This window comes from Saccopteryx bilineata, chromosome 5, assembly GCF_036850765.1.
Source record: "Saccopteryx bilineata isolate mSacBil1 chromosome 5, mSacBil1_pri_phased_curated, whole genome shotgun sequence".
In the NCBI taxonomy this organism is placed as follows: domain Eukaryota; kingdom Metazoa; phylum Chordata; class Mammalia; order Chiroptera; family Emballonuridae; genus Saccopteryx; species Saccopteryx bilineata.
The window spans coordinates 111,136,553-111,150,386 of NC_089494.1; the positions used below are offsets into that span (position 1 = coordinate 111,136,553).

At 36.0% G+C, this 13,834-nt stretch overlaps 1 protein-coding gene across 4 annotated transcripts in view; it reads left to right on the forward strand.

The window, feature by feature from the left end:
* DPP10 (dipeptidyl peptidase like 10) overlaps nt 1–13,834 on the forward strand; it is a 713,505-nt gene that overhangs the window by 630,342 nt on the left and 69,329 nt on the right. For all 4 annotated transcript variants that reach the window (XM_066280442.1, XM_066280446.1, XM_066280443.1 and 1 more), the window contains exons 11-12: nt 9,915–10,038; nt 12,944–12,982. In XM_066280442.1, coding sequence (XP_066136539.1) covers nt 9,915–10,038; nt 12,944–12,982 — 163 coding nt within the window. The remainder of the gene's footprint in view (nt 1–9,914; nt 10,039–12,943; nt 12,983–13,834) is intronic.

Here is a 13,834-nt window from a genome sequence, read left to right on the forward strand (position 1 = left end):
TTCATCTCTATTTGATTTGTTTTTATAGTTTCAATTTCCTGGAAATATATTCTTTGTGTTCGTTGAGTTGTTTTCTGAGCTCCCTAAATTGCCTTTCTGTGTTTACTTGTATATCTCGGAGGATATTTAGGATTTCTTCTTAAATTCTCTGTCATTTAGTTCCAAGGTTTCCAATATATTAAATTTTTTCTCCATAGATTTTTCCTCATCTAGCTGTGTTACCTCTCTTTCTTTTGTATCCATGATATTCGATTTTCTCTTCCTTAATGGCATCTGAGGGTGGTTTTGTTGTTAGTATTAATGAGATTTAATAAAGAATAAAAAGTTCAAAGAAATAAAAAATAGAAAAGAGTTGTTTTTTTAAAAAAAAATTAATAATGAAATAAAGAAAAATAAAATTAAAATTAAAAAAAAGGAAATTATTCCCCCCCCTTTTTTTTCTCTCCTCTTCTCTCCCCTCTTTCTTGAGAAAATCTTGTGGTGAACTGTGAATTATATTGCACTAAATAGAACAAACAATGCCTGTAATGGAGGGCCTGAATTGGGGAGAAGTAATAAAGGGCAAAAAAAAAAAAGAAAAAAAAGGGCATATGGACCCACAAAAAGCAAATAAGAAAAAAAATTGGGTCAAGAATAAAATGATTTGCTTTTTGGTGTTGGTTGACTAAGAGTTATGATGAGAGGAATAAGAGGGAAACAGGAAAAATGGGGGGACAAATTAAAAAATTACTATTGTATTTAGTGGAACAAGAACTAGATAAAATGGAGAGCCAGGGATTGGAGCACTGCTAGTGTGTTAAAAAGGTGAAGTAAAAAACCCCCAAAATGCCACAAACATAAGTTTGAGTCCCAGATAAGATATTGTTTGTTATTGAGGTTTGAATGAGAGGAGACGTAAAGGAGAAAGGAAGAAACTAATATAGAGGGAGAAAAGTAAGAGAGAGAGAGAGAGAGAGAAAAGAGGGAACCACTAAAAGAAGAAAAAAGAAAAAAGAGGAGAGAGAGAGAGAGAGAGAGAGAGAGAGTTAAGGGTTTTGGAGTGCAACCCTCATAGAGAGAAAGGAAGAGGAAAGAAAAAATAATAGGAGATGTAACACTTATAGGTAGTGTAGTTCAAGGACAGGAAAGAGCAAGACTGGCAGAGAGTTAAATGACCAAATTGGAGGAGGAATAAAAAATATCAAGAATGAAGATAAGAGAAACAAACGAACAAATATAATAAAATGGGATAGGCTATAAAGCCTGCATATTATTCTTGATTTTGAGAGGTTATCTTCTTGCTTTTTCTTTTCTCTCCCTCTTCCTGGTCAGTGACTCTGTACCTCGGGTTCTGCCCCTTTGGCACACTCAGGTAGAGGTTTGCAGTTGATAAGTCTCTATGGCGATGTCCTGTATTGTGCTTCAGTCTCGTTGGCAGTCGAGGCTCATTAGTATTTATAGGCTCCGACAGTGAGAGAGTCCGTGTTCCTGGATCCTTTCTCCTAGTCTTTCCTTCCTCAATTAGTAGCCTGATAATCCAGCTATGGGGTTGCTGCTGCCTCTGCCTGGATAGTAAGAGGCTCAAAGAGCTGGCAACTCCCCACTCTATTCCCACTCAGCACAGGGCTCTGGGTAAGGTTCAGTCAGTCAGAGCTGCTAGCATAATCAGGCGGGGCTTCCGCCCATTCAAAGACCTCTGGCTCTGCCACTCTGTGGGATAACACAGGCGCGCACTGCCGAGGCACTTGGAGGAATCTCTCACCCACTATCTGCGCATGCAGATCAGGATATCGGGCCAGGGGTCTCACACTCTGAGTGAAACCCCCACCCACACGGAAAAGTTCTAGCGTTGGAATTGGCTCTCGCTCCGTTCCCGGGTGCGGCTTTTTCAAGGTGCTAGGGCGGCCCAAGATTCCACTTTTTGGCCCACACAAAGGCCCCTGACTTTGCCCCTCTGTGGGATAACACAGGCGGGCATTGCCGAGGCACTCGGAGGAATCTCTCACTCACTATCTGCATGCGCAAACCAGGATATCAGGCCAGCACTCTCACCTGAATGAAACCCCCACCCGCACGGAAAAGTTCCGACATTGGAATTGGCTCTCACTCTGTCCCCGTGTGTGGCTTTCCCAGGGCGCTGGGGCAGCCCGGAGATTCCACTTTCGGCCCACACGGAGGCCTCTGACTCTGCCCCTCTGTGGGGTAACACGGTGCCCACTCCTGAGGTGCTAGGAGGAATCTCTCACTCTCCATGCGCGCCGACCAGGATATCAGGCCAGGCGCCTCACCCTCTGAGTGAATCCCCCTCCCGCACGGAAAAGTTCCAGCGTTGGAATTAGTTCTCACTCCCTCTCCTTGCGCGGCTTTCCCAGGGCGCTGGGGCGGCCCGGAGATTCCGCTTTTGGCCCACACAAAGGCCCCTGACTCTGCCCTTCTGTGGGACAACACGGGTGCACACTCTTGGGGCTTTGGAAGGAATCTCTCGCCCACTATCTGCGCATGCCGACCAGGAGATCAGGGAAAATGGCTGCCCCTCTTGTCTTTCTTTGTCTGGGTTTGGCGCGAGTATTAGCTTGTATTGCCCGGGTTGCCACAGGAACAGTTTTTCCTCGGCGTGGATCTCTATGCCACAGCCTGGTTCGGCCGTTTGTGCCGTGGCCTGGATCTATTCACCCCCTTTGCCCGCCTCAGTTTCTATATTCTCAGTTCCCAGTGAAAGCCGCCCTGTTTAGGTTAGTGAGGAAGGTGGAGCATTTCTTACTCTCTATTTCCTTCAGGGTTTGATTATATATTTAGCCAATTTTTCGCTCGACCATACATTCGGGTGTATTGCGAAACATCTGGAGGCTCCAAGGATAGGTTTTTCTGTTTCTGGTTGAAGATCTTGTTGAGTTTTGGGGGAGATTTATCGGTATCACTTCCTACCATGCCATTACTCTGATGTCATCTCCTGCCGTAGCATTTTAGACATGGAGTTTTCCTGTGGTGAAATATGCTTCCTTCAGTAACTCCCTTTTTATGTCTTCCTAATTTTCTTTACTGTTATTCTTTAATTTTTCTAAGCTAACTAAACTTTTTATATTTTTGAAAAATTCAAATATATTATTTTTTATGCGAGTACTAGTAACAGTATTACCATACATATTAATGACATTATTTCTATGAATCCCAAGTAATACAAAATCATTGTTATTTTTATAGTATAAAAAGATAAACATGCATAAATTAATTTCTGAGTAATATACATTCTCTAATGCCCTATTAAGGCCATCAAATGCCCACTCTTTATTGAAGTCTGTGTTCTGTTCATAGCATATCTACTCATACCGTTTGAGATGCTGCTTAAACTTATTATAACAACACCTAAAATATTAATTCTCATTACAATAAGTTAAATATTTACTCTTTTTGGTATGTCACTTAAGCATCTAATATACCTTTTTTCTTTTTTTATTGATTTTAATTTGTTGTGTTGACATAGTTACAAGTGTACCCCTGAATATATATATCTCCTTCCCTCCCTTTTGCCCTTTTTCTCATTGATATCCCCTTTCCCCTTTCCCCCATACTTTCCCCCTTTTCCTTCATGATTTACTATCCTGCCCTCTATCTCTATGTGTTATGTGTATATACTTTCAGTAATGTCTTTCTTTTCTTTGATCCCCTCCTCTCATCTCCTTTCCCTCTGAATGCTTTCTTTCTGGACTCTTTGACCCCTTCTCTGCCTCTCTTCCATTCCTCATTGCACATTATTCATTGGATTCCTCATATGAGTGAGGTTATATGAAATTTTTCAGCTTCTCAGGTCATCCCATGCATTCCTCTGCCCGTCACTGTCTTACTCTCTCTCTCCCATTTCCTTTTGGAAGACAAACCAGCCCTTTCAACACACCTCATTCCTAGGTCCCCAGGCAAGTGGCTGTGAGTGATATTTTCTGCTTTTTTCCTTGGAATGAGTGTCCTGCTTGGCTCTCGGCCTCATCCCCACCCCTTTGTTTTTGTAAGCAGGTGAGACCCACCAGTCTTCGGTGCTCCCTACCAGGCTTGGTGTGGCTTCTTTTTTGTGTCTTGGTTTTTGAAGCTGTTCTTGTAGTCCAAAGTTGATTTTTCAATGCTAATTGTTCCTAAATTAATTTCTAATTCAGTTTGATGGTGCGAACTGGCAGTCTGTGCATCTGCCTACTCCGCCGCCATCTTCAGGTCCCTGGTTGCTCAGATTTTTATTCTCTATAACTAATAGAGCTGCTTCAAAGTCTTAATTTTCCTGCTTTTTGTTTGCTGATCTCAACAGGCAGTTCTGTGCTTTGGAGGAGTAAAGAGGGCATATCTTGGTTTTGTTTTATTTTTAGCCCCAGTTGAAACTCTATCTAGGAATGCAGTGAGTGTGACATCTGAGAACCTTAGATTGTGGTCTTCCCAGTGCCTATCCAGGGACAGGGCACATTCTCTGTATAAAAGGGGAGGTATAGCTCAGGTCTCCCTGGAAACCTGAATCACTGTCCCTCCCCTTTACTTTCTCCTTTTCAAACAACCTTTTGCGCTGATTGGAGCTGGAGAGCTTTTTGGTGTTGGGTCAACTGGTTCCACACTAGGCTTGTGCAAGTTGGAGGGAGTGACCCCTCCCCCAGCTATGGCAACCTTGGCACTGAAGAATGAATCAGCTCAGGTTTTTTTCTCCCCGTTACTATTTGTGTCCCCGTGTCTCAATCTCCCCACTTTTCTCATGTAAGACCTGTCCTCTCAGCCCTCCTCTCCCCGAAGCCCCTGACAAGTGGCTCTGAGAGATATTTTCTGTACTGGCCCTTATGACTGCACTTCCTTGTGCCAGCTGCTTCCCACAGACAGAACTCTTGCGCTACTCCCCACTCAATGCTGTCAGGCTGTCTCCTCCAGTCCCTGGGTTTCTTGGTTGGGGCTCTGGTCCTGGAACTGAGGACTCCCGCCTCTCAGGGTTTCTCTCCTTGCAATGAGAGACCTTATAGACCAAAAGCCTCAGCTGCCCCTCACTTCTGGGAGCAGGGGAGCTCCGTTGTTTCCCCACACTCCCTACCAGGATCTATGTGGATTCTTCTGTGCTCCTTGGTTTTTGAGTCCTGTTCTTTTACTCCAAAGTTGGTTTTTCACGATGATTGTTCCTAAATTAATTTGTAATCCATTTTGGTTGCAGAAGGTGGCAGTCTGTGCATCTGCCTACTCCACTACCATCTTGGAATCTCTGCATCTAGTATACTTTCATTTTATCTTCAAATACTCTGTACAATGTTGATCAATATGTGAACTTTATTCTATTATACAGTGTAGTTAAAAACTTTTGATTTTTTGACTTTCCTTTTATTTTCACTAAACTTGAACTTCATATATGACTATCTTTATAACCTTTTCTTTTGTGGGGGGACAGAGACAGAGAAACAGAGAGAGGGACAGATAGGGACAGACAGGAAAGGAGAGGGGTGAGAAGCATCAATTCCTTGTTGCGTCACCTTAGTTGTTCATTGATTGCTTTCTCATATGTGCCTTGACCAGGGGGCTACAGCAGACTGAGTGACCCCTTGCTCAAGCCAGCAACTTTGGGCTCCAGCTGCTGATGTTTGCTCAAACCAGGTGAGCCTGTGCTCAAGCTGGCAACTTTTGGGTTTTTAATCTGGTTCTTCAGCATCCTGGTCTGACAGTCAATCCACTGTGCTACCACCTGGTCAGGCTATAGCCATTTTATTTCTAATATAATTGCCATGATAAAAATAATTATAATTGAATATATATACCTATATAAGGAGCAAGATTAATAAATGAATGTTGAATGATATTCTCTTATGACTTGAGCTACATGTTAAAGTGTATCCCGACCCCCACCCCAAAGAACAAGATTTATTTCTAACTTTAAGTATTAGGTCATTTGTTTTGGTCTACTGATTGTTAGTTGGTTGGTTTAATTAGTTATAACAATTCATGGTTATAATTTTACAAGAATAAATTTCCCAATCTAATCTTAAATTGGATAGAATTTCACTTTGACCAGATATGTATACTGTAGTTAAAGAATGTAAAATAAATTTTAATTCATTAATGTGATTCTAAAAAGAAATTAAATAATAACTTTATTGGAGAAAAAGTATAATTTATTTTTTAATTTCTTACCCCACATTTCCATCATTAAAAAAAAATTATTAGTAATTCAGCTGAAGACCTTTCATTAAACAAAGTCAGATCACAAATGCAAATTTTCTTCAGTACTCTCAGTAATTCAGTCCAGACTCATCTTTATGTGAATTACAGTGTCTGTTGATTTTTCAGAATGCAGGATGATAGGAACTAAGATAATGACCCTTCTTGAATATCTTCAGGCCCAGTAGAAGTTAGACAGTTTATCTTATCTGAAAAAGAAAAAAATTTTTGACTATTACATTATGAGTTTAACATATTGCAAACATTTGGTATTGTTATTGGAATTTACAGATGTGAATTTAAAATTATTAAATACTTGGAGAAATATTTTTTATGTAATAAAAAATATTTATTACAGATTTTTCCACTGGCCTGGTCTTTTTCACATTTGGGGAGGAAAGTGATTAAACTTTATGTTCAAAAAACTGTAGGTTGAAAAGTAAAAGTAGTGTTTTGTTTTTTATTTCTCCTTACTCTGTGTCTTTTACATTATTTTACTTATTTTAAATCTTTTCTGTCATCCAACCTTTGTGACCCATTGTTCTCAGCCTTTACCATTGATACAGAAGTGTCATGTTGCCCTGTCTCTCTGGGCTTAATAGTACCTTGCTTGCTCTTTCTATTTTATTTGTATATGTCTAGTCTATATCTCTAATTGTGCCAAGGATATCTGATTAATAACTTTATCTATGTTTATGGAAGTGTCCTAAATGTACCCTATTAAAAGTAATGTATAGTTGTTAACAGAGGTCGTTGGAGGACAGTAGTTATGGATTGGCCATGAAGGCTATTACGATACACTTATGGACAAAGATCCTGGATTCTCTGAAAGAGAATGATCTTAGTATAACTATATGTGTACAAAGATTATGTTGTGAACACATAGTAGTGATTGGACAGGAAGCCAGTGATAACACAGGTACAATTTGACATGCTTGTCTGCTGGTGATACAGGGGCCTCCATCCCACATGCCCTGTGAGTAATTAAATCTCCTGTGCCAGACTACCCAGCAGATAGAAAGTCTTTCTTGACTCGAGTACAATCCTCTAAAGTGCTTATGTAGGTCTCTATGGCTCAAGAGGACAAAAACCTTGAGGACTTCCTAAGTATCCAGAGCCATAGAGACTAGGAACAAGCATGAACAGTAGTTATAAGGAAGGGACACTTTCACAGTCCAATGGTCATGGTGCCCCTGATCTAATGTGTTCATAAGATGGAGTTTCAGAAGACAGCCACTTATGCAGCAGGTAGTATACCCAAGGAGTGTGCCCTTTGCAGGTAAGGGTGCATCCCTACTCTCTCACTCAGAGGAAGCCTGATACCTATGAACAAAGTGAATAAGTAGATATGAATCATACAGAGATATGCACCTAGGATCCTAGTACAAAGTGGATATAGAGTTTGATTTTGTTATTAAATGTATCTTTTCTCACTTATGTGTCAAGCTCTACTTTAACTTTCATTTTGCACATTTCCAACAATTTATCTTGGAATTTCAATGGTTTAAAATTACCCTGGCAATTTTCACTATTCAATTTACAAGAGAACTCTCATTATTTAAATTATAAATAAAATATACACTAAGATTTCACATAAGACCAAATTTTGCATATGAACATAGATGCATTATGCAAAAACAAACTATATATATATATATATATATATGGTATGACTATAAATTGATGATTTTAACTTAAATTTACACCTAAGTTAGTGTCCTCTGTAAAAAATTATTTATTTACCAGATTTGCACTGGTTAAATTTTGTTTTTCAAATATGAAATCTATTTTAAAAGTCAAGATTTCCATTCTAGGTAACAAATGTATTGTGTCAATGTCTGTGAAGACATTACAAAAAAAATGTTCCTGTAACATTTTACTTGAGGGTTACTTTTCTAGATAAATTTATTTAAGTTTAACACCTATATTTTCCCTTTTTTACTATTCAAACTGCCAAATGTAATAATGCATCCAAAATAAATCAGTTTAAACAAAACACAGTGAAAATGAACAGTACATCATTCTTAAAAGAATTACAAGGCCCATTGATTTGGCCAAAGATTAATTTTAAATCTTGCATATAATATAACCGTGTACATTAATAGTACTATATACCTCCTTTGGCTCTAAATATAAATTTTTTTATGTTTCTATCTAAAGAATATTATATCACAATTATTAAGTGGGTAAGCAATACCAAGGCAGTGGTTAGTTAGTTAAACCAACCTCGATTGCATATTTGATTCAAATTTGCCTGGCCTTGTTAACTCTGGGGAACTCGACACTAAGATTTCATAGTTTCTAGGCAATTTTCAAGTGGGACTCAGCTGGGTTGTGAAAGCTGCCAAATATTTTAAAGGGGGATTGTTGAAGAAAATATGGCAGGCTTCACTGTATGATAAGTTATCCCTGCCCTACTACTGACATCTCCACTTTGATGGGCTAACGCATTTGCTAGAGAAAGTAGATACTTACTAATGTTAGAAACGTCAGATTCATGTAGCTGACTGGCTAACCCAGACATGTATAAAAACAGGTGATTTGTCTAACAAGGTTTTCCTTCCACAGGTGATTTTTTTTCCTAAGTCATATAAAAACCAGGGAGATAACTTTAAGATAATACTCACAAGTGGCACTTCTCAAGCTATTGGTAGCAACTCATCCATTCTGAAACTGGACAAATTTGTTGGAAAGGTTTTTTCTTTATTATTATTAATTGAATCAGTGTTGATGATTACATTTTCTTCTGTTTGAGGTCAGGATTTTGTGATATATTACGAAAATTTCTAAGCATGGAATCTACTACAAAAGAAAAATATAAATTATGAAGGAAAAAATATAACCTTCCCATCTACAACCAGCGTGAGGACATTACAGGCCCCTCAAATTAGTATACTCACTGTACCAAAGGTTCAGTAACACCCTCATCGCCTTCAGTTCGATTCCTTCATTGTTTTAAATTCTTTTAAATAAGTAAGAGTTTAAAAAATATAATAAAACATACTATGAATAAGATGACTCTCTTGGCCCACAGCTGACAAACACCCACATAAACCATTCATAGCTCTGTAGTCCAATTACCAGAGGCAGATTTAACGGTGGGCACACTGGGCATGCACCCTGGGCCCCAACTTCTGAAAGGCCCCACAAAACCCCAACTTTACGCTTTTTTCTAACAACAAGAGACCCAATATTTTCTTCTGCGCCCGGAGCCTCAACTGACCTTAATCCGCCTCTGCCAATCCCCATGCAAGAAGTGCAATGACATGAAAGCCATGCATAAAAAAATAATTAAGTCAAGAATAAGCTTTGCCTTTTAATTGATTATTGATTGTATTTAAAAAAATAAAATAGAATATAGCTCAGGAAGTTATACTTAATTTGCACATATGTTAGTACTCATAAGTAGAGGATAAAAGTTATTCATAAGTGTCTAGCATCTTGATTACTTTTATCTTTCTAAGGATTTCCTTTCTAGGAAATTATTCACTTTTTATTCTCAATTTTTTGGATATTTTTAAAAACATTAATATATTACTATATGTATATATATGTGCATGTATTTACATACACACATATATACACATATATTTGTCTATATATATATAAATATTTGTAAAAGCTATGTATAAATATAAATAAATAGAAATTCCTATAATGTGACCTTATACCCTTATAGTGTTTCATTCATTCTTGCATTTAGCAGTGTACATTATTGGAATTATACAAGTCATCTGTCTCTAAATGTAAATTTTAATTTTGTTTCCAACTAGAGAATACTATATCACAATGGTTAAATGGGTAAGCAATACCAAGACAGTAGTCAGATGGTTGAACCGACCTCAGAACATCTCCATCCTTACTGTCTGTGAGACCACAACAGGTGCTTGTAGTAGAGTGAGTATAATTTACTTTTCTTATATACTTAAAATGAAGTCGTTTATGCTACTATGCAGAGAGATACCAGAAATTTTTTTGTGCAAAAGCTTCAATTCTTCGGAAGATAGTAGGAAAATTTATGTAATTAATATATACTTTAATCTATAAGGCTTCCAGACTTTGAAGCAAGACATATAGATGATAAGAAAAAGAGAATAAACTAACCTCTACAAATAAACTCTCATATAGTATAAAGCATCGTCCAACCATGCTATTGTCATTCTCAAATATGGGATGTCTCTTTATATTTTGACTTTGACTAATTTGAGAATATAGAATGTTTAATGCTCCCTTTTTTTTCTTTAAAGACAGTCCAAAAATTCAATTTTTTTGTAGTTTAGTCTTCTTAAATAAGAGACAATGTTTCTGTTCTTAAATTAAGTAAAAATAGTAAAAAAAAAATTTGGAACCACTGTGTTTTGAAAGAAGGTTATATTTAGATTTCTATAATCAGTTTTTATAAACTCTGTAATAAATGCTATCTCTGTCATACTGTAATCAGTTTAAATTGTTATATTATGTATTTGGTACTAAGTAAAAGATTCCAAATTTTTTAACTACAGAATTTTCAATTTATGTTTTTGGGCAAATAGAGTAACTATTATCAGACTAGCATCTCTGTTGTAATCAACTGTAAAACTGTACAAAAGATTAAAAACTTGCATTCATATGTTGAACATGAGGATTATTGGGGGGGAAATGGTAAAATAAAGTAAATATACAAAATGGACCTAGATATGACTTTCTATTGGTGACATCTTTTCAGACCACAGTGCAGGAAAATGGCGCACAAGAAAGACACAGTGACATCACTGCTTCAAGTAGGCAGGAAGAATCAGAGTTTGAGGCTATTGGAGGTTGAAATTTGCAAGACAAGTAACAGAATTTAGAGCTATAAGGAGAAAAACTTCAGCTATCCACATAGAGGACCTCTTAAGCCTTTAGCTCCTTGCCTACCTGTGCAAGTACAAGACATGCCTTAGAGAGAAAAAAATTAAAGAAAGAAAATGCAGGTTGCACAATGCTTGAGAATTTTGAAGTTCTGAATAGCAAAAGTAGAAAACACACATACACATAATGTAATACTATTCAGCCATAAAATAAGGAAATCCTACTATTTGTGGCAAAACTCAACACTCATTCATAACTTTCAACATAAGTGAATAGAACATAGTATCCCCAATCTGATTAAGGATACCCACAAAATAAATCAATAAATATCATATTCAATGGTAAAATACCTTTCTTGTTCACATTAAGATTCTCAATAAGGTAAAGATATAAACTCTAAATATTATACAGTACAAACATTAATAGAGATTTTAATCACAGAAACTTGCCGAGGTTTACACATGATGATTGTTAAAGAAAAAGTAAAAGTATCTTTATTTGTGGATGGCATTATTGTGTAAATAAAATGTAAGAAATCTGCAAATAACTATTTGTCACAATTCATAAGTTAATATACTAACCTCAATTGTTTGTTTCATTTACTGATTTTGATTATTTTACTGTTAAGAATATGTAAATATTTATAATACTGTAGTTTTCTTAAATGCTTACTGAATTAATTGGGAGCAAATGTATCTAGTGCCTCAAACTTTATGTCAAATTATTAAAGGAAAACTGATATTTTCAACTTTTGATTCTTTTGAAGAATTATACTTTTATCTTCAAGTCGTTTAGAAACAGTATATATAGAGATACAATAATAAAGCAAATAAAGCAAAATATAAATAAATGAGAATCATATCTAAAACATATACAGATGTTTCTTTAACTGGTCTTTAACTTCTCTGTAACTTTGCACATGTTTCAAAATAAAAAGTTACAAAACAAGCAAAAACAAATAAAAAGAGCTAAAAAATTGGAATGTGCATATTCTAATTAGAGCTGGGTAAATGCAAAGATATACTAAAATGCTTCAATAATGGAAATACATTGGAAATGTATCACATTATTGATTTGATAATTTTTTGATATTCTATTTTATTTAATCCCATTTATGGAGTTTAAAATATTTTACTTTCGACTACAAATGAAAGTGAAATTTTGGAATCTCATGGACTCTAAGAAAAGTTAGTGATACTAATGAGCAGTGGAAATTGGTATGTTTTATGTCTGGGTTTTATAAATGTAAAGAGTGAGTATAGCTGAGGTGCAAATAGAAATAAAAAGAGGGAACTGTTTTAAATTGATATTTTATAAATGCAATTATTTTTCATTTATATTTTCTTATAGAATATTTTTTTCAGAAACTATAAAATATTTCCTAATTTACTACACATAGGATTACTAAACTTTTTTCATCTATACATATTGAACTTGCAATTAAATTATTTAATTTTGCTTTATGGAATATGATTTTGGTTTTAATCTTTGGCAAGATTATTTTAAAAGAACATGTCATTTCAAATGTTTATGACTATGATAAAATTGAATGTTCAAAGAATGTCTATCTTTTAATTTTATTCCTGGCTGTTTGCCCAGTTCTTTTGAAGAACTTAAATATTTTTTTCCTGACAACGCCTGGATGTGAAAAGAGGCAGTGTCAAGTGGTTCAAAACAGTTTGAGTGAGGTAATAAAACAGAGCTAGATAATGATCTTTTATTCTGCAGATATAATACTGGGAATTCTGGAGGAGTTCACCAAAGAAAAAACTATAATTAAATTATTATTTTATCCTGATTTTATAATTATTTATTCAGTTTAAATCAATAATTACAAAAGGATCTCTTGTGGTATTTCACCAGTTGAAGAGAAAGGGGGAAATGCCTAAAAAATAACACTGTAAAAATTATTAAATTGATGTGTGTTCATTTGGTCTTTAGATGCTTCATAAAGTTAATTGTTTTGTTTCAGAAATATGAAATGACGTCAGATACATGGCTCTCTAAACAGGTATAGTATAGGTGGTTTCTTTCCATCACATTTTGGCCATTGTGCCTATTTTGTTCACCTACTTGTTATGAGCTAACTTTCAAAAGTTATTTTATTAATATGACTTTAAGACTTTGCATGTTTGCCTGACCTGTGATGCCGCAGTGGATAAAGCGTCGACCTGGAAATGCTGAGGTCACCGGTTTGAAACCCTGGGCTTGCCTGGTCAAGGCACATATGGGAGTTGATGCTTCCAGCTCCTCTCTCTCTCTCTCTCTCTCTCTCCTCTCTCCTTCTCTCTCTCCTCTCTAAAATGAATAAATAAAATTTAAAAAAATTAAAGAAAAGACTGCGTGTTTGAGTTTTTTCCATAAAAATATTTCTGACTTTGTCTTTCTAAGACATCATTTATGAAAAGATTGCTTCTATTATTTATTTGCTGTAAGTTGCAGAATAACAATGATCCACTTTTGGAACCATTCTTATAGTAAACTTTTGTGATACAAAAGAGAAAATGTTGCAATCCATTAAAACTAGAAACCATCAACACAATCAGATAGCCCAATGTATTGGTTTTGTGGAGATTATTCAGATGAACACTTCTTCTGTTAAATATACCCTACCTTACAGTGCTAATTTGTGACACAAATGAGCCTGGAGTCCAAATGATCACAATAGAAACACTACCAAATGTCTTCACAACATAATCTCAAACTGGACATTTGAGAAGGAAACATACATAGATTATCCACATATGCCCAACCTGTTTTACTAATAACTCTATCACTACTTTTTGCAAAGAAGAGTTTTTGTTTTATTTTGTTTTTTGGTTTGTTTTGGTTTTGATTTGTTTTGTTCTTTACAGTCATCTTT